The sequence below is a fragment of the Nilaparvata lugens genome, chromosome 11, assembly GCF_014356525.2.
Source record: "Nilaparvata lugens isolate BPH chromosome 11, ASM1435652v1, whole genome shotgun sequence".
Lineage (NCBI taxonomy): Eukaryota > Metazoa > Arthropoda > Insecta > Hemiptera > Delphacidae > Nilaparvata > Nilaparvata lugens.
In genome coordinates, this window is record NC_052514.1 from 30,240,651 (window position 1) to 30,263,366 (window position 22,716).

Consider the following 22,716-nt stretch of genomic DNA (forward strand, 5'->3'; position numbering starts at 1 on the left):
CATGAATATTTATGCTATAAAAACTCTTCTTTTAAAAATAAAATAAAAATTTTTCGATGTAAATTTTCAAAATGACGGCCATTTTAAATTTTTGATTGCAAATTTCACGAAAACCGTTCACTTTACACAAAATTTACTAGAGACAAAAAGTTAGCAAATTTTATCAAGATTTCAAGGATACCTCATTTATTAAGATTGGTCGAAGAGTAACAGAGAAATTAATTATTTTCGTATTGAATGCATGACCACTTTCCACAATTTAAACATCAATATAACATTTTTAATTCCAATTATTGTATTCAAGATGAACGTTTGAAACTCGGTATGGCTCCATATGGCCATCTTGCTGATTTTACAATGTTTTTCAGATGATCTTGTTTGTTCATGATCATGCATGTTTTACGAAAATATTAATTTCTCTGTTACTCTCTGATCAATCTCAATAAATGAAGTATCCTTGAAATCTCGATAAAATTTGCTAATTTTTTTGTCTCTTGTAAATTTTCTGTAAAGTGAACGATTTTCGTGAAATTTGCACTCAAAAAATTTAAATGGTCGCCATTTTGAAAATTTACATCGAAAATTTTTTATTTTATTTTTTAAAGTTGAGTCTTTGTAGCATAGATATTCATGCCAAATTTCAGATCAATATATCATTTCGTTCTTGAGATGAAAATTCTCGAGTGAAAACAACAAAATGGCAGCTTTAAGGATAACCACTGAGTTTTGGACACTTAAAATGTTCGACACTACTTCTGAAACACTCTGTATAAATAGAATTTTATTGAACAAAGACAACGTCAAGTTTAGCACATAATTTGAGAAGGGACCGTTTTGGGCATAAGCCTGTTGTGCCTCCTCACATAAATGTAATAATTGTACATGGCTAAATAAATAAATAATACAAATCAGAGTCGATTAGTATTAGAGTTGGAAGTGATAAAGTACAGTTCATTAGTTGCAAAGTTGATGGAAAAGTATAAAGCAGTTGAATACAAACTAGGTATAGAGTAGAATATTTACTTCGTACCAAACAATGCATAATTTATATGAATGAATCAAGTACATAATTTGAGGGAGTGCCTCAGAACTGCGAGTCTCAATTTGTCTATAGTGAGGTCCACGTTATAATGGCAGTGTAGGAAGATAGGAGAAAAGGGTTGCCAGATCTCAGCCTTGCCACCCAAACAGCTGATACTTGTATATCTGATGAATATTTAACTGTTCATTATTGTTGAGAATAGTTAATCATATTTTATTTTTGTCAAGAAAATATATTTTTCAAAGATGTAATAATAAATTTTCATATATATATATATATATATATATATATATATATTATATATATATATATATGCATTCATAGGCCAAAATTATAAAAAAAACATAATTTTACACTTAATATATGCATATGCATTCATAGGCCAAAATTATAAAAAAAACATAATTTTACACTTAATATTTTAAATACTAATAGAATTTAGAAAGTTCTGGAGCCACTGACATGCATCTTCTCCAGCATCATGGAGGGCTGTCAGCCCTCCATGATAGGAATGTTGTAGACACTCAGATATTAGGTGGTTCATTGATTGAATTTGTCCACATTGGCACAGAGGATCAGATGTGTATCCCCATGCTGTCATCAGCTCAGCACACCTTCCCACCTGCGTCCTGAACTGGTTAAGGCCACACCACTCTCTACGTCTCAGCTGGGTGCCAGGAACAATGTCATTAGGGCCATCCACAAGGCCTTTGTTCCTGACCTCTCCCTGCAACCATCTCAGTCTTCATAACTCCCTTGCACTTCTAATTTCCTCCTGCTCGTCAAGTCTCAAGTATCTTCTTGACTTGAGGCGCCTTGGTGGAGGTTTAGCCAAATCTCTAGAGAATGGGAGATCCTCATGAATGTGTTGCAACTGGGAAATGAACTTGTTCTTCTTCTCCAACCTTCTGAGATCTGGAGGCATGATGTTACTAAGCACAGGCAACCATTCAGTCTCTGTTGGTCTCAATGTCCCACTAATCTTCCTAAAAAATATATTTTTCAAAGATGTAATAATAAATTTTCATGATTGAGATTAAATATTTTGTCAATTAGTTGAATTTCTACATTGTTGATAAACGATGTGGCAACATCGCTAAGCGTGAAAGAGATAGCGCCATCTGCTTTGTTGAATGATAGACAAGGATAGCAACATCATTGCAAATCATATACTGCCATTATAACGTGAACCTCACTAGAGTGTATGATGAACATAACCTTAAAGTTTATAACCTTAAAAGTTATAAGCCCTATCAACTGACATGAGTCTCATTTCTGAGAAAATTGCAGGAGCTACGTAATATTCTTGACAAAATGGAGTTTGTTAAATTTCTATCAAACAGGTTTTGAAGGTAAAAGGAAAGGCTAGGGAAATTAGATTTTGTCTTTTAAATGGCAATCATCATCAGTGTTCTGACCTAGGGCAGGTCCATACATGATTCCTCCTTCTCCATTCCTCTCTGTCCTGTGCGATTCTCTCCAGTATGAAGTATTTTCTCTCTTCCCTGACATCATCCACCATCTTCAATCATCTCCGCCCCAAAACCCTCCTTCCCACCATAGCCCCTTCCATTGCTGTCACAAGGAAGCCGCCATGCCTTAGCAGATGTCCCAGCCAGTTCCGCTTCCGTCTTCTTATCACTGCCATAATATGTTAAATGACAATATTTTGATATTATTTTAAATGTGTTGATTATTTTATATAATAACGAAAAGTAGAAATACAGGGTCTATATAATAAGTAACCGGATTGAGCATGCCCCGCGCTGTCAAAGCATCTGCTAACCGGTATTTGGTGCTGTAGTGGTGTTGAGGGGTCTAGGGAAAGGGATCCGGGCTGCAGCAGTTGCCTATAAGCGCTTGGAGAGATAGCATCGAGTGAGAGCGGATTGCGTGTTCAGTTACCTCGTCGGAGTGAAAATGGAGCGTACGATCGAGCAACGTTTCAGCATCAAATTTTGTGTTAAACTCAAGGAAACGGCCACGGAAACTCTTCAAATGATTCAAGAGGCTTACGGTAAGGATGCTCTGTCCAGAACTCAAGGCATTCTTCACAAAGAGTTTGTGCCACCCGGCCAAACTGTTAACGGCCAGTACTACAGAGAGGTGCTCCGTCGACTAACCGCCCGGGTTCATCGAGTCCGTCCGGAGATTGGCGATTCGTGGATCCTCCATCACGACAATGCTCCGTCGCACACCTGCCTGCTCGTCACCGAGCAGTTGGCCAAACAGTCGAGGGTAACGTTGCCACATCCTCCTTACAGCCCGGATTTGGCACTTCTTTTCGTTCCCCAAGATCAAGGGACAACTTAAGGGGACGCGGTTCGGGACTCTGGAAAACATTCATCGTGCTACTACGAGGGCTCTAGACAGCATAGAGGTTGCCGACTTCCAGGGAGCGTTCAGGGATTGGAAAATCCGGTATCAGCGTGCTATCGACTCCAATGGGGACTACTTTGAAGATTACTAAAGAAAAATTGTACATATTTTGCCAAGAAAATATTTCCTGTGGTCAGGAAATACTCTTTATGTGCCGCAATACAATACAGTTTTCAAATCAAAAACGCCATTTAAATTATCAACTTTTCTAGTACTACTTTGTTTTTGGAATTGGAGATTGAAGAGATTATGGAATTTGAAGCTTGTTTTGGATGGTTTTTGGATCTGTCTGTTTTGCAAATAAATGATGGTCTGCCGGTCTGATGTCTTTATAAAAGTGTTCAACAGATTTTATAAATTATACATTCTCGAATCTATACCTACACTTATTTTTGATGAAGTTTGTTTGTCTATAAGTAGGGTTTATCCTCGGTATTATCAAATTTGTGTTTCAATGCCTTGCTTATCAAGTTTATTCACCAGTCTGGTGATTTCTTTGGTAGTTTTCTCCATTCGTGTGATGATCTTGGTTATTGATGTACTGTGTAGCAAATTATCACTCTATGGGATAAGAAGAATAAAGAGTATAGCAGTAAAAACACTGCAATGATGGCCTATCATTCACTCTTTGCTTCACACATCAGTTTTGGCATAATAGCCTGGGGAAGCGCACCACACACATACTTAGAACAAATACTGATCTTACAAAAGAAATCAATAAGGATTATGAACTGTTTGCCATATGATGCTCACTGCAGACCTTATTATTTTAGAAAAGACAGAACTTTAACTTTACAGTAATATCTTTCTATATCTACAAGACAAATCTATATATAAAAAAGTATGTAACGGTTAGGCCATGTAGACACAACATACTTGAACATAATACAAGAGAAAAAAACGATTTTGACCTCACATACAGTTGACTGCTGAACACAGGGTCTCCGCTTTCATAATTGCCTGCCACATGATATAAAAAGTATAAAATAGCCTAAACCATTTAAGCAAGCTCTAAAAAACATATTTCAGACAATCCACTCTATTCACTGGAGGAATTTCCAGTGAAGAGTATAATTGACAAGTAGCGACTTTCATTCGCTTCATTGACGTGCCCCTCATCCTTGTGATGTAGGTGGTGAAATAAAAATGAAATGTGTCCTGTTTTGTCGTCTGCTCTGCTGTTTATTCTGTGTAATTGAGTTGCTATAGGCCTTATTGCTATTGCATTACTTTTTATAGTTTCTATTGTGTTCTATATAGTTGATATTTTCAGTTTCTATCTAAAATATGACTCGCTCGCTACCGCTGGCCTTGATTTGGCACGCAGTGTGGTTTGCATGGTTCAAAGCAAATGGTTTCCTCATAAATGAATCCAAGACACAAAACGCAATATTCACATTGAGTAATAGACATGAATTGTCAAACAATTTTGTAAAAAAAAATTATTAGGAATACAAATAGATTACCATCTGACGTGGACTGATCATATTGATGTACTGTGCATCAAGTTATCCAAGTCTATATATTTGTTGAAGACTCTTAAATATCATATTCCATTCTACTATGGTTTAGATGTGTATTATGCCTTGTTTCATTCCCACTTGAGTTACAGTATTATTCTTTGGGGAAATTGTTCACGGGTGTCTGAAGTTTTGGTTCTGCAAAAGAAAACGATAAGAATAACTAACTCAAATGTGAGAGCTCACTGCCAACCGCTATTTGTCAAAACTAGAGTCATGACTGTCATTTGTTTGTATATATATATATACGTTGCTTTTGTATATAAAATTGAAGGAAGGAAACCCGATTGTAACATAAATGTACATAATCATAATAGGAGTAGCTATAGAAATGTACATATTCCTCAAGTAAGGCTATCAAGAACTTTGAGAAGCCATTTTAATGTGGGAATAAGACTTTTCAATCATTTGCCATCACATGTAAAAGATCTACTTTATCCGAGTTTTAGAAAAGCAATCAACAATTTCCCATTTAGTGACAACCCATTTTATGGTTCGACTGAATTTTATGAAAACCCCTTCAATTTATGTTTTGTATTATAGTATGCTGTATATTAGACTAATATGTGTATAAGATTATATTTGTTACTTATGAGCGACCTAGATGGTATAAGTTTGAATTGAGTGGGATTTCAACCCAAATTATTATTGTAATGTTTCTTTTAAATACTTCGACATTGTCTAATGCAATTTTGTAATTCTTTGACAAAAATAAATTATTATTATTATTATTATAACGACCAACACGGCCAAGCTTACCAGCTTGGTCAGCAACAATATTTTCAAGTTCTGAGAGTTTATTGAATGTAATCATTCTATTATATTCAGTTTTTAATCAAATCAAATTCAAAATTTCTAGTTTATTTATTTCTGTACTGAAAAGTGGACTCAATTCAATTGGACTCAATCAATTCAAGTGGATAGCATAATCTATAATTTTTATTCATTAATAACTCTACCTTCATTGTATTATCATTCATCCCATCATCATCATCATCATCTAGGCTTGAAATAATTCTAGAAAGTCGCCTTTGTAAAATAATAAATAAATAAAAAACCGCGTGGACTGGGCAAAAGTATATTGACCACCAATGTTACGTATTCTCAGTTTCTTCTTGAATTCTCAATGTATTCCTGGTTTTCCCACGATTATATTCTATGTGTAGCCTATATTCAATGTGAAATGAGTAAATGATTTCATTTCATTTTTCACCATCCATTGACCTCCTATGAAAGGAGTATGTGGATTTGTCAATAGATTTATTTATTGAGTCATTATATACATTTAGTACGTAAAAGTTAATTTCCCATGTGTTGATGGTTGGTTTTATGATTAGTAGTTGCAGGTAATGGTGGTAATGCAGTTGAACAAAATGATGACGACTCTGATGCGAATTCGGGCACATCGGAAATTGTGGAAGAGCTGAGCAACGACGAGCACTACGATGCAGCAGCCAACACCCCCACCAACCGCGGTCAGGTCGCACAGGAAATGGCCAATGCTACCAACATACTCAAGGCTGCTGGACTCGACGCTGAGTAAGTATTGCCACACTTTGAGCAGGTATTGTGTTCTGGGAGCGCGCTAAATTGTTCCAAGTGGTAATATAGTCCAGTCAGGGAAAGGTTATAGAGGGAAAAGTTTGGGAGACAATTTTTGACCCCGCAGTTCTGTTTAGGGTAGTAAGGAGGTAAACATATCAAAAGTCCCCACCTTTATACCTTGTTCTAAGGGGGTGGGGTGGTTCAAAGGTAACATTTTTTGGTTTCTTGCATATAACTCATAAACTATGTATCTTACGGACATAACTCTTATCTCGTGAACTGTTGGAAATATTACAAAATTCCACTGAACAAAAATTGTAGAGAATTTATCAAGCTTCATTTTAGATTAGTTAACTATGTCGGTTGAACGTATTGTGTTCTCAAGATATGTGCGTGGAAGCAAAAAGCTCACAGTTCTCATAAATGCAGCTTTGAGGTTGAAATATGTGCCACTGTCATTGAAGGTAGCTGAAGTCATCATATGGTCCCCCAGGCAGGTAAACCACCACATGATGCATCACCTCATAGACCCACATCTCTATTACCCATAATGGCCAAGATCTTTGAAAAGGTTTTGCCCTCCAGATTGAAACATATTATAGAGTGGACAACTCATTCCTGATCATCAGTTTGGATTTAGAGTGAAACATTCAACAGTTCAGCAAGAATAGAATAGAATTTTATTGGTCATAAAATATTCATATGAATACATGGACTTCGTCAATTTTTTAACACTAAAGTAAGTCAAAACAAACACAAAAACACTAATATCAGTCAGTATCAAAACAATAAAAATGAATCACATAAAACGATTCCAATCTTTTCTAAAATAGTCATGTACGGTGTACAAACATTCATCAATTAACACTGCTTTCAATACTTTTTTAAATTGTGTGCATGTGATTTCCTTCAAGTGGTCAGGTGTGGAGTTATATAATTTGATAGATGTGAAGTGCCAGTTACTTTGTGATTTAGTGTGACTGTACAACGGAATTCTAAGTTTGTGTCTATTTCTTGTATTTAAACTATGGAAGCTATTAGAATCATACTTATTCAAATTTCTTTGTAGCATTATATTTTTAAGACATATAACGACGGCAACGTCAGGATACTAAGGTGAATGAAATAAGGTCTACAATGTGCATTATATGGTAGCTTGCATATTATTCTTATTGCTTTCTTTTGAAGAACAAAAATTGATATAGTCCATAGTTATTGAGAAGACTAGAAGAGAAAAAAAATTGCTGCCATCTTTTTAGACGTCGCTCAGGCATTTGATAAAGTGTGGCATGAAGGTCTAAATAAGAAACCACAAAAATTTCTACCTCAGCAATATGCTTCATTGCTAAAATAGTACCTGTCAGACAGATTCTTCAGAGTGAAACAAGGGGTTAGCTACTCAGGACTAACACCATCAAAGCTGGAGTACCTCAGTGAAGTGTCTTGGGCCCTACTCTGTACCTGCTCTACACTAGCGATCTTCCTGTGCCAGAAAATGACACTATTGCAACCTTTGTAGATGACACAACTGTCTTAGCAGTTGGAGAAACTAATGAGGAAGCTACAAGTAAAGCACAAAAAGCCATCAAGAAAATAGAGAAATGGACTAGAACCTGGCGGATTAAGTTGAATGAAAGCAAGTCCACACATGTTTTCTTCACAAATAGACATTATGTGTACATCCCATTAAGAATGAACAACAAAGAAGTTCCGTTTGCAAATGAAGCTAAGTATCTTGCAATGACACTAGATGCAAAACTATGATGGAAGTCACACGTCAAGAAAAAGAAAGAAGAATTGGATTTTAAATACTAAAAAATGTACTGGTTATTGGGGAGAAATTCAAGCCTTTCAACCTACATTAAATTATTATTGTATAGACAGATTCTTCGGCCGGTGTGGTTGTATGACATCCAGATGTGGGGCTGTGCAAGGAAAAGTAACAAACACCATCCAGAAATTCCAGAACAAGGTATTGAGGAATGCTATCAATGCTCCATAATTTGTCTCCATAATTTGTCAGAAACTCGGACCTCTACAGGGACCTGCAGTTGGAAGCAGTCGATGTGATGATCACAAAGGCTGCCAGAAACCATGAAGAGACTACATAATCATCAGAATATGCCTCCAAGCTCTACACCTCATTGACAACTCTACTACAGAAAGGATACTGAAAAGGAAGAAGCCTACAGATCTCGTGTAAATGTAGTGTTAGTGATAGTGAGTGATACTGAAAGTAGCAGTACATGGGCATTGCTCAATTAGACTGTGAAGGAGTGATATACCCCTTTAGGGCCGGTTTCCGAGCTCGGGATTTAGCTAAGTTCTAGACTTCAACCGGCTTTAAACTCTGGAGTCAGAAAATTGGCTTTCCGAGTCAGAGCGTTAACGTAGTCGAGGACTCAAATAGACCCTGGAGTTTAGAGATCACGTTAGACCCTGGAGTTTATAATTTCGCTTTCTGAGTCCAGGACTTGAATTAGATTCTCGCCTCTTTCCGAGTCAAGGATTTATCAAAAATCGTTTAGTTCAGAACTTAAAACAGCGTGATTTTAAACCCTCGACTGGGGTAGGGTTTAAATTTAAGTTCTAGACTTAACTGAGCAAACATAATTCAGTTATTGTTTTGGAGTAGATGAATGGACAAATAACTGTCATGGAATACCTAAACTATTTGAATTAGTCCATCTAAATTCATAATTTATAGTTTGCAAGTTTATTTTGGTATAAAGTTCTTCATAATATTATGCTTAAAAAACTAACCTTATTTTACAACTGTATGACATAACCTAGAAATGTTCAAGGAAAATAATACAAGGATTGCCTTGGAATGGCCATCATCACATCTCCCAATGTGAATATTATTAATCAATGGCATATTCAACATAATAATAATATAACAATAATAAATTATTATTCCAGTTTTTTTTTCAAAACATACTAAAATTTTAATTCCAAAATCAATGGCAAATGATCAATGATAAATAATAGCATAACATAAAATGAAATGCTTACAGTATTTTTTTATTCATATTTCAAAAGGTTAGGTTTGCTTTGAATTTATAGATCTACACAATACAAAGAAATCGAAACGTATTTTCACAAAATAATTATTGTCACAAAACAGTTTGCAGAGCATTTTAATTATCCCGCTGCAATCAGCTGTTTTGCTATTAAGATAAGATAAGATAAGATATTTATTGACAATTGTTACTAGGCTCTTGCCTATGGTAACATTTACAAAAATTGACATAATAAAATTAAATTAAACTTAAGAAATAAATAATTATTTTCAGTTCCGCATTAGTATTAATAATTACAAATATTGAAGAAAATAATATTGTACATATTGAGCCATCAACATCAACTAAAGTATTATCACATTAGCAAGTTGTTATTTTACATCCATGTGGAGTGAAACTTATAATGAAAGTATACCATGAAAAATTGAAGTTCATATACCATGTGGAGTGAAACTGATAATGAAAGTATACCATGAAAAATTGAAGTTCATAATGAAATACTATAGAGGGAAGATGAAATAGGTGATAGATAAACTATGAAGGTGGTCCCATTACAAAACATTGTGATCAGACTTTTAATAAAAAAACAAGAGAAGTAATAATGAAACTGTGCATGAAATAGGAGCAATAAAATGAGAGCGTGAATGCACCAAACCCTTCCAATCATAATGACCTTATGCTAATGTATCATTTATTGGCCTAATGCCAACAATACAACAGCAAAATATTGAGAATTTCCCTCATGTTTACTGCCTTAAAGTCCTGGACTCAATAGACCCAGGAGTTTAGAACATAAACCTGTGACTCAGAAAGTTGATTTAAACCCGAGAGCTTATTTCAGTCCTGGACTCTGTAGTCCAGAACTTATAGATCCCGAGCTCGGAAACCGGCCCATAGTGTCAAACTTTAACCTATAAATTTAAGCTAGAATTGAACTGTTCATTAACCAAAGTGTTAGATTGCAGTCAAATTACTAGAAAAAAACCATATGAATCATAGTATCGTGTATTGATGAATCATTACTCAAGGAAGTGGCAAGGCAGAGAATCGGCAACTATATTTTTCTCCACTGCCTTTATAACATGCAACCCACTATAGAAGGCTTGGGCATACTTAAGTTCACAGAACTAACGCTAGAGTAGGATCGTTGTAAGAAGCGACATGAATAAGTCTCCTACGAAGTTCTCAGGAAGAGTGCAGATTCTTACAGCGACCGAGATTTTTAGTGATGGCTCGATTCTTTTTCTTTTTTCGACGTCAAAATAAGTATGAAGTGTAATGAATGCAGTAATTTTGTGTTTCACTTATTTGTTGTTATTCGTAGCTGTAGTTGTGTTTATTTTTTCTTCTACTCATAATTTATTTGTTGTTCTTCAAGTGTGGCAAAAAATCCTTAAGCATGAAATCTTATACTTAGCAAGCCTTAATAGTCCAGTCAAGGAAGGGTTGTAGAGGGAAAAGTTTGGAAGACAATTTTTGACCGCGCAGTTCTGTTTAGGGTAGAAAGGAGGTAAACATATCAAAAGTCCCCACCCCTACCTCCTGTGCTAAGATTTTTTCCATCGATTTTTGAGAAGTTATAAGAGCAAAAATAACAAAACATTGTACGTCAAATTAAATATAATTCAATGCTCTACAAACCTACAATGAGTATTAATTTTTACAAACGTGTTTTTTTCAATATGTCACCTTCATGAGCGGATATCTCGAGAACTATAGGAGATATAGAAAAGGTTGAAAAATGTATATTGTAGGAATTCATGTAAGCTTCAATTTTGTATAGAACAGTCATGTCCTTGAGATGCATAGCTTTCGAGTTATATGCGAGAAACCAAAAAATGGTACATTTGAACCACCCTCAACCCCTTAGCACAGGGGGTTGGGGTGGGAACTTTAAATATGTTTACCTCCTTTCTACCCTAAACAGAACTGCTGGGTCAAAAATTGTCTTCCAAACTTTTCCCTCTATACCCTTTTTTGAGCATTCATTGCCTGGACTATAAAAGAAGACTGTTATGCCCGTTTCATAAACACCTATTTTTTCAATCTTGTTGCGTGATTTAATAATTACTAATATTATTTCAAGCCTCCTTTCGCCTGTCAAAAATAAAATATTAAATCGAATATAATTTTTTTATCCTCTATTAATTATAACTACTAGCAGTCAAATTTCATGGTTGACAATCTTTATGATGGTGAACCTGCCGTAAGATCTCATTTTTACAGTAAGTGGATAAATTAATTTTTTGAACAAATTTGACTGCTACTCGTTCTATTAAATAAGTGATTTAATAGTAAGCAGTTCGTGATGAAAACAATCTTAAAGAATTCATTGATAACTCTGCCAATTTTTATAAACGATTTTATGAGTTGTCTCCAGATTTGATAAAATAAATATTTCGTAAAACATGACCAATCTAAGGGTCTCTATCTTGATTTGTTGATATCTCGAAACATCTCTATTTGGTAAACTATCTAAGATTTTCTATTAAAACTTATTTAATTGGGATGCGATAATGTTTTTGTGAAGGCAATAGTCTTTCCTGACTCACGGTAGTAGGGCATGGAAAGTACTTATATTTAATTAGTCTAATAAAAATAAATAATAATCCATGGGAACTATCATGCTTGTACTGTAGATAAAAAACGTTCAAAAACGAAGACATCTTATAAAATGTTTTGTTCGACGATTACTTTCGATTGCTTTAATATTTTCGATTAACTATTCTCAACACATATTCTTTAAATTATTATGATACATATTATCTGTTTTTGAAAGAGATTGAGTTCGTTGGGTAATGAAATTGACTCACTCCTGTGTTCTTTTTGAGTATATAACAGGACAACATTGAAATTGCATAAGAAAATTGTAGTGACCTATCATCCAGCTAATTTATGTTTTGTCCAGTGCAATAGTTCTTGAGCGAGTTCTCCAGGACGGAGGGCTCACTTGTTTAAGCTACAGTCACATTTTTAATGTAGAATTAGTTTTATAAAATATCGTTTTAGCACACTATAACATTTCACTACTTTATGAATCATTCTACCGTGTATGATTCATTACACAAAAACAAACATTTTCTGGTAAGTTTACAGGTTAGTCATGCAAACAGAAGTATTTGAAAACAATGTTTTCCTTACTTTAGCAGTGCCTTCTTTGTCTCATTGTCATTACTAGAAGGCATTGATTTGAGCCTACTTTTGTTCACAAAACTAACACTAGAGTCGCTACAGTCATTTACGTTGTAAGAAGCGTACAAAAAAATGAGTTTGTATGCACACACAGTGCATAGTCAGATTCCCACGAAGCTACTAGGCTACGAAGAGTGTCACTTATTACAACAAACCAAATTTTTGAAAGATGTCTCGATTCTTTTTCTTTCTTCGACGTCACAATAAGTATACAGTGTAATGACAGCAGTTATTGTGTTTCACCTTAGAGAAACGATAGCATAAGAAGATATCCCATGGTATTGTTTTTTTTTTTCAAATTTCACTGTCAACTCAAGCCGATAGTCCTATTCGTTTTTTTGTGAAGCTAGGCCTATGTGACGCTGGTAGTCTCTCATACTGAAATAACACTCACACTCATACTCTCACACTGATATAATATAGTGCAGTTATAACACTCTCACTCAGCCAAAACAGTAATAATAGACAGTATCCAAAAGTAATCGACTTGGGTTAACAGAAAATTGGCTTTTAATTTGGAACATAAACGAGCTATACCATGGGATATCTTATAATATATTTTCTCTGTGGTGTCACTTATGAGTGGTAATTTCAATTGAATTATTGTTTGCATAGGACAAGACTTCAAAATTTGGAACATAAACGACCTATAGCATGGAATATATTTTTATGCTATCATTTTTCTAATTTCACTTACTTATAAATATGGGTGGTAATTTCAATTAAATTGTTGTTTGCACAGTGACAAACAAGACTCCAAAATTTAGAACATAATATAGCATGGGATATCTTTTTATCCTATTTTTTCTCTACGCTTTCACTTACTTATGAGTGGTAATTGTGGTGGTTATTAGTGGTACTTCCTATGTGTGATAATTTCAATTGAATTGTTGTTTTGCCCAGGGACGGTCAAGACTTTAACGCCAAACTGTTGTCATTGCTGGAGTGCCCAGTGTGCCTGGAAACGATAGTGCCGCCCATCCACCAGTGCAGGAAGGGTCACCCTGTCTGCGGCATGTGCCGCCCCCGGCTCAATGTGTGTCCCACCTGCCGAACACGCTTTACCGATACGCGCAATCTCCTCATGGAAAAGGTACACTTTCCCACAATATTATTAAATCTCTATTATTAAAAAAATATATTATTATTAATTAAATCTCTATACAGAGTGTCCCACAGAAGGTGTAACAGCCGAAAACCATATCGATTCAACAAAAATTGAATAAAATGTCCAGTAGAAATAAATAAATAATAAATAGAAATAAATAAATAAAATAAATAAATAAACTGTAGAATAATTGAATAAATTGTCCAGTAGAATTCTCTTACATGGACCTCAGTTTTCGAGATTTATAGATATTTTTATATTTTTCAAATAGAGTGTCCATCTAAAGGTGTAAAAGCCGAAGATTCCACATGGAATTTTCAACAAAAAAATGTTCAGTAAAATTGTCTTATATCGACCTCAGTTTTCTAGATCTATAGATTTTTCGATATTTAATTTTATTTTTAAATAGTCCTAACTATTATATTCTTTATATTATATTCTACTATTATATATAGTCCTAACTATTTTCAATAACTTGAAAACAGTGATTGGATTGGAGTAATCTATTGGATCGATTCTTTTTCTCTCTTTGTTTGACATTTTTTTAACTTTTCATGAAGTTGAAATAAGTACATTCGTTGAGTTCAAAGCCAAATTTGCAATAGTATTTTCTCGACTTTTTTCAGGGTAACAACATATTTTCAATAATGCAAAAACTTTGCCATTTTTTTAAGCTTTCGAGTAAGTATAAACTTGTTAGGAAAATTTCAATAACAAAGTAATGAAAACTGCTAATATCCAATATACACCTTGGATAATATAATTTACACCTTTCAATGACAGTAAATGGCCTATTTCAAAAATATCGTGAATTATATAGATCTCGAAAACTGAGGTCGATATAAGAAAATTTTACTGGACATGCTTTGTTGTAAATTTCATGTAGAATCTGTGGTCTTTGGTTGTTATACCTCTCGTGGGACACTCTGTTTATGTGAAGAGCTGTGGGTTTTAGTAAAAAATGAATAAATCTTCGGGTGAGCTTTGTGATCATATCTGACTAACAAGAATTCTAATTGCTGTTTCTCATCTCCTATGAATGCTAGAATATTTCTGAACGTTTTTTATTTATTTCATTATTTACAATGGTACAACTTTCCGAAAGGTACAACACATTTGTTGTCTTTGTAATTAAAGATATGATGGTGCCCCAAACAGGACTTTTATTCCTCGGGGTACTTGAAATTATTTATTCTTCTTTTGATGTAAATGAATTCTTGTGATTTCTTTGTACAACGTGTAATTGTATTATTTTAATTATCTTTATTTTTTTATAATTTGCAAGGTTGTTGTTGTTATATATCTTCTGTAATATTCATAATTTCTGATTATGTGTAATGTATAAATTGGAAGAATAAATGAATTTATTATTATTATTATTATTGTAGCTCTTATATTTCAATAATGAGTCATCAAATGAATGACTTAATCAAATCTTAATCTCATCAAATGAAAAATAAACTTAAATTATTAGTAGTTAGTTATTGATTTGTATCAAGTTTGATAAATGACTTTTACAAGTGCTCTTCCGTTACATGTTCGATTATGGATTTTATTTACTGTATCACATATAGATGTGAAAGTTGTTTAAATGGCATTTAGGTAACTACTTACTCATTTCTTATGACTCATACTTTCTTAGTTATTACTAATGTTGAATGAATCACATAAAATGACGAAACATTATAGCTGTGCTCCTGTACAGATTAATTGAAGTAATAGCGTTATTTCATATTAATCATGCCCATGTAATTTTAATTTGGTGTGAGTATACGAAGTGAGTTAGTAAACTTGATCTAGTTTTGAGTATCATCTTCGTATTCTAAAACATTTCAGACTAAGTCTGCGTCCACGTTGTCATTTTTCACTCGCGAAAGCAGCTTGTTTACATGCCGTCTGAATTGCCACGAAGAGGCAACAATGGGCAGATATCTATAAAATTTTAGTATGTCACACGAGCTTGTCTTGTAACCGGCGTCTTTCAGGTCTCCCGCTGCGTTTACTTTAGATGCTCGCTTTCAAGCTCATTTCCAAAAACAGGCAACAAAAATATCTACTATTAGTGCGTGAAAACCAAGCTCGTGTGGCGTGGTGAGTTTTCACACGGCGTGAATACAAGCTGATTTTGCACGTGAAAAAATTCCCTTATGACCACAGATCAACAGACATTAAGGTTTCATGTTACTGAATACAGTGTGAATACAGAGTATGCAATCATAGAGGAACGATAGCATAAGAATATATTCCATGGTATAGGTCGCTTATGTTTCAAATTTCAAGCGGGGTTTTTGTCAATTCGTCGATTACTGTCGTCTAACAGTCTATTATAACTGTTTTGACTGGGTGAGAGTGTAAAGGTGCGTACAGACTTTCGCTCTGCTCCGCAACCGAACGTCACTCCAGCAGAGCGATTGATGATCGACCGGGGAGCAAAAGTGGATCGACCGGGGAACGCGAGAAGAGCTAACATCTTCCGTAACGTTCATGATGGGTGCGACTGCAGAGCGGGGGCGGAGCGTGCTCGGTGCTGGTTGGAAGCGCGTATATGTGTACGCAGCTTAATAATGGCACAGTATGAGAGACTACCAGGGCCTCATAGCTTCACGAAAAATAACTTCTAGGACTATCCGTTTGAGTTATCAGTAAAATTTGGAACAAAACGCCAAAGTTATACCATGGGATATCTGGACTGGCCTATAATAACGGTAGGACATGCATGATGAACATAAATGTGTACACATGCCGTCATAGATTGTATTATTATAATTTGTAAATTTCCTGTGGTTTGTTTATTGTTATATGTTGTTTATTTTATGTTAGAAGCCTCTCGCTGATGACAAAACATGCATGAAGAACATGTGTGTGATGAACATGCAAGTGTATCATGCGTCGATGCGTGTCCATGTATGTCCTTGATATTTTCCCCCCGTTCAGAACTCAAATAAAAATGACTATAAAATAGACTGAAATAAAATAGTTTTCTAACGTATCATTAGTATACTTTAGAAGTCACATTTCCATGTCACATGTCATGTTAATTCACGTGTGAACCTTATTTAAAGTATCACAAGTATACTTTACTAGAAGTATACTTTATACTTTTAGTCACAGAAGTTACAAGCACATTGTCGGTTTAAATTATATATTCAGGCCAGGTGAAACTTCCGTCAGGAACTTCCCACCAATAACATGCCATACGAATATTATTATTATGTTACATGTGATACTTTAAAGTAAGGTATACTTGTGATACTTTAAAGTAAAAATAGAAAGAAAAATAAAAATCTCAGAACCCTTATTGAATTATTTAATCATACGTTCACGAGATTAAATAATTCAAAAAGGGTACTGAGATTTTTATTTTTCTTTCTATTTTTATTACAAGTAGCCCTATACAGAAAAGAGACTTTAAAGTAAAGTATACTTGTGATACTTATTTAAGTATGTATGTTAGTTCAATTATTTGAATCAATTTTGAAAGCAGTATAATAAAGTGTGGTTGATGGTTGTTGGAACAGGTAGCAGACATGATGCAGTTTCCGTGCAAGAACTATGTGGTGGGGTGCGCGGTGAGCACGGCGCTGAAGGACAAGGTGTCGCACGAGATGGGCTGCGGCTACCGACAGTACAGCTGCATTGACCGCGACTGCCAGTGGCGCGGATTCAAGCAGGAGCTGCTCGTGCATTGCAACAAGCAGCACGCCACACACGTCATCATGTCGCAGAGAGCTTCTTATCATGTGAGTTGTCTTGTTAGGCCCGGTTTCACCAGCAACTAAACGCGTCGTTAGAGGAAGCGTAAACTATAGTTAGCCCTTAACTGACAAAATTGGATTTCACTACACGCCATTAGAGCTAATGAGCTGTTATAGAGAGTTAACCGGCCAAATTTGGTCAGTTATCTGTAATCTGTTGTTAAGAAAAAATTGCGGCGTTCTGTTTACTGTCATTTTGAAAGTATTTTGTTGAGGTTATATGTTTCAATTATTTATTCGCGGCTTTTACGATTAAGAAATTTTTTATTAGATTAATTCTCAATAAGATTGATTAAATGATTTTTGAAAGTTAATTTTCAAATTACTATAGGGGGGGGGGTTTGCAAGGAGAGATAGCCCAAGGCTATCAAAGGTATTTCCGGTGTACGGAAAACCCCTGAAATAGATTACAGATTGATTACAATGTATTTTAATACATAATATTGTTAATTTGATATAATGATAATTCAGGGTTCACTTCTTTTCTACCAAATGAAGACTGAAGATTTTTAGTGAAATCAATAATTTCCCTAATTAAATGATTGCTGCTATGTTATTTGTTGTATGTGTAAATTATTGATTAAAATTAGTTAACTGTCAAAACTAATGCTAAGGCTTTTTGTTGCAGTCGCTGATTATACCATTCGAACTTCATCGTCAGTCCTCGTGGGTGATCTCAGCTTTGGATGAAGTGTTTATTGTCACCTTCAAAGTCTATCCGCATAACATTGTTAGAGGGTGAGTAATAATCAATTCTCCATACTTATTTACATTTTTGTTGTTAAGCTGTCAATTAGATATCTGATACCGAAAATATATTTGAGGAGTAGTATAGGACTATTCTAATCCACTTTGAGAATTAAGTCCTTTCAAAACTTGCATCACTTGATGCTCATGTATATTTTATAATATGATTTTTGAAGCTCTTCAATAAAGGAAGAGCCTGTGTTAAGTATAATTAACTGTTAAAAATATCCTGATGGAAGTTCATTGTATAGTTCAAAATCTATAAAATATGTGAATTTCCCAATATATCGCGAGTTTGGCTTGTAATTTAAACTTATTAAGATAACTTTTAAAGATGATAACATAAGAATAAATAAGAACTTTGAAAGAAGTGAATTTCCTGATACATTACAAACCGCAATAATGTGATTGTTATATTAAATTTTTGTGGAGTCCGATCTGCGATCTCACATGATGTCAAACTATCATGCGATAAAATGAAAAACTTAATGAACAGATAAAACTGTGATGGAAAATGAAAACCATAATAGGAAAACTGATACATTACTGATACATTGTTACAATGTTACTGATACATTACAAACTGCAGCAATTGCTGTGATTTTTACAAAATTTCTCATGGACATTTTCTTTAATTTCAGATGCACCGTATTCCTCGGTCCTCCGGAAAACGCATCGAAATACTACTACTATTTCAAGTTTGGCAACAAAAGGGTGAACAAAAGCTTCAAGTACAGGGAGATGACCAGTCCACACAAGACCAGCATACACTGTCAAGAGTTTTTCCAGGACACCTGCTTTTCCTACCAATTCGAGCCCATTTTCATAAAGCTTTACAACGGGAGAAACGCTGTCGAATGTAAGGTTGCTGTCACTAAACCCATTCGATCTGCGAGATAAATACTTGAGTTATCTACAATTGTTAAACTACCGCACATTTATGATTGAAACATCAATCATACATGATGAGTTTGAAAAATCCACATATCTGGTGCTGAACCCTTCCAGAGGGTAATCTTTTTACAAACTTTTCAATTGCATTCTATTCCGTATGTTAATACTTTAGAATAACTGTATTTTGACTTCCAATTTGTTGATTAGAATCATCTCTCTTCATTTGATTTTTAATTATGTAATGTCACTTGAAGATTATCTCTGCTCGAGTTATTAGATTTTTTGAAGATATCAAATTTCGCTCTCTAGGAAGAAATCATTCATCTTCAAGTGTTATCCTCAATGTGAAAGTTACTAGGTATTTGTTCGATAATCATTATTATTGTTCTTATAAAATAAATAGCTAAAAATTTTGGTATCGAAAGTACTTTTTTAGTTACTTACGTTATTTATTTTTCCTGTTCAAAGTTATTATTTTGAACAGCTATTATTATTTAGTTAGTTTTTTATTTATTTAATCGTAGAAGCTGTTAATTTTCTCTACGAAAACTTCCAAATATCTTTTGAGTGATCATCTAATTATTTATGCATTCCTGAGAGAGCTGAAATTAATCATACCCCACAATACTATGTGTAACCTTTGTTTCTAACATGGAAAACTGTATTATTTACAAAAATTACAGAAATTATGCATTGTTACCAGATCACAATGAATGCTAGAATTTAACTCGATTAGTTCAGCATAAGAAACTTCTGCTTCTTTAGCTGTTCTATTCGTTAATTCAAGTATATTGGTCTAATAAAAAAATTAGGTGCTAACCAAGGCATTGAAAGTATTCTTATTTTATAGTATATGATTCACTTTTAAATGTATATATAGTTAATTTCGCATTATTTACTGCCAGTGAGTTCAAAATAATTAAGTCTAGTCGGCAAATAAGTGGGATGCGAAAATAGAATGATGCTTCTATCTTCACCTACATTCAGAGAGTATAGAATGTACAGAATGCATGCATAGAGTATATTCTTTACTTTCTGCTTATATTGTGATGATACATCAATATTCTTTCGATTCTTCCTAATTCTTTTTAGTTACATAAATTTTTCAACTACTATTTGTGGCCTAATGGATCCTGAACAAACTCGAAAGTTAATTTAATTGTCAAAAAAATAGTCAAAATGTAAAAATCATAAGCAAATTAAAGTAATGTGTCTTATATTACATAACATCGTCTTTTCACTTTTTTAATATGATTCTCAGTTTTTCCACTCAAAATGTTATTAGTGTCTGCAAAAAATGTCAGTACAAACTGACATGAAATGAAGTTACAACGAAAGTTATAGATTTCATGTTCTGTTGTTCATCATCTGATTAACAATATTTTTTATCTACATACTCAAAAGTTATTGTTTCAATGTACATTACTTTATTTTGTGTATGAAATTATGTATTTTATAAAAAAAGAAAATGTTTTTTATTTTACATAAATTAATTCAATGTAAATAAATACAAAGCGAGATCGCTTTTTATTTTCATTTGTTGACACAATGATGTATCACTTTTTACTCTTTCTTTTACTCAATTCACGCTCATTCTCATTAATTTTTATTCGGTAACACATCTTTCATCTTTTCTCCAGTAGTAAACATAAATTATTTATTCATTTCTGTTCAAGTCCACTTTAGTTGATATGATTACAAATACGTTTAGGATTCCAGAATCTATCATAATTCAATTGAGCTTGAACATTGTTTCTGCTTATTCGCTGTTTTCTCAATTACCATACCGATTATAAATTTTGTAAATAGTATTTCTGAAATTAATGTTTCGATGTATGTGTTGTAAATTTTAAAGTAGAGGTTGTTGGGAAAACGGCCATCAACCCTAATTGTTGGTTGTAAATTTACTAGATTGTTGTATTTTATCAGAACCTCTACCAGAAAATGTTCTCCCTTTAGTGTTTGAGAAATTTTACCTAATGGATGTATTAAATTTTTGTATTAGGAAATTGTATTGATCTGAAAATTTCTGTTTCCCTAATATTGTTTTATTTTGGCAATCCGTCATTCAGTGAAAATGTTGTACTGTACCTCTATGATTTACAATGTGCTGAAATTGGTTTATTGTAATGGAATCCCTGCAGAACAAAACTTCGAAAAAGCTATGGATCTTCTATAACAATTATTATTATATGCTAACATGGCTCTATATGTTCAATTTTCTATGTGAAAGTAGATGTAATGTATCCTGTTGTGAATTGATACATGTTTGTGTACTCTTTCTAAAAAAGAGTATTTCATTATAATTCACTTCTAACTCTCTACAATGTTGTAAATTAGCTTGTTGTTGTTGTTGCTCAAACTAAATTTATAATCAGTGTTGTAACTATTAAGTGATTGGCTAGTCTGCATTGCAGATTTACATGGTCATCTCATATATTAAGGTCATAAAATACAATAATAATTCTGACTTTATTTTCATGTTCTGCTACGTTTTTTATTGTAAAATATTGCCAATCGAAAAATCTTGATGCAGAAAAAATAGCTGGAAAGTCAACATGACTTTCGTACGTACAAGATTTTCTATTTTTAGCAGTCTTTAAAAAACATCTTAAGATGTTTAAAATATTTAATTGATGTTTTGGCCGGGAAGAGCATTACCATAATCAATTAATAATCGCTTATTAATTTTATGTACCATGTTGATTCAATAATCTCTTTCCACGATATAAGAAGTTCAATTCACTTCCGATTTTGAATTACTTAGGTACTCGATTAGGGCCTGTATCAATATCATTATAAACCAACTTTAGTAGACACACTAACTTCTGTCTACTAACTTTGATTATAAACAACCAGATTTCTTTTGCAATTTTCATTTGAATTATCATTCTAGACTTCTTAGTTATCTAGATTACCTAGCTACTTTAATAATGATCATATATATCAGTTATCTACCGTGTAAGAATCAAATGCTCTTTAATTTTAAGAATCTATTGAGAAGGTTATTCTAGTTTTAAGAGTTGTATCATTAAAAGTTGTATGATCCAGGCGACTGATCAATTAATTTGGATCATATTGAGTATTTGAATATTGGAGCATCAATTGTAGCAAATCCTTCCACTGAAACTTTTTTTCAAGTTAAAGCATTATTTGTTCAACAAATATTTCGACTTTTTCATACGCCGTCTTCCGTAATTTCTTCAATAACATAACTACATAGTTTTTCATGGTTTTTTATAAATATTGGATGAACAGCTAATCCTATTTTCAATGTATCATTGTTCTCATTAAAATTATTTATTTTATAATTTTAGTTTGTACAATTTTCTCTGTTATGTTATATCAAATTATAATGTATTCATTACTTCCAACCTTATTTGACTATTTTATTATTTTTGCGCCAATGGAAATAACGAAGTTGCTTTTTTATTTAATTTTGAAACTTTATTCAGTATCTGAGCAATACGTGTAATTCACTTCATTTATAATAATAATATAATACTTTGAA

General features: G+C 33.6%; 1 protein-coding gene across 6 annotated transcripts in view; it reads left to right on the forward strand.

The window, feature by feature from the left end:
* The window catches only part of LOC111048207, a 43,429-nt gene extending 20,713 nt beyond the window's left edge, over positions 1–22,716 (forward strand). For 3 of the 6 annotated variants that reach the window (XM_039438124.1, XM_039438125.1, XM_039438129.1), the window contains 5 exons: positions 6,279–6,480; positions 13,605–13,794; positions 17,328–17,549; positions 18,193–18,302; positions 18,953–22,716. In XM_039438124.1, coding sequence (XP_039294058.1) covers positions 6,279–6,480; positions 13,605–13,794; positions 17,328–17,549; positions 18,193–18,302; positions 18,953–19,211 — 983 coding nt within the window. In that variant the 3' untranslated portion in view covers positions 19,212–22,716. Of the gene's footprint in view, positions 1–6,276; positions 6,481–13,604; positions 13,795–17,327; positions 17,550–18,192; positions 18,303–18,952 lie in introns of all 6 variants that reach the window. The other 3 variants (XM_039438126.1, XM_039438127.1, XM_039438128.1) reach the window with 3 other exon arrangements.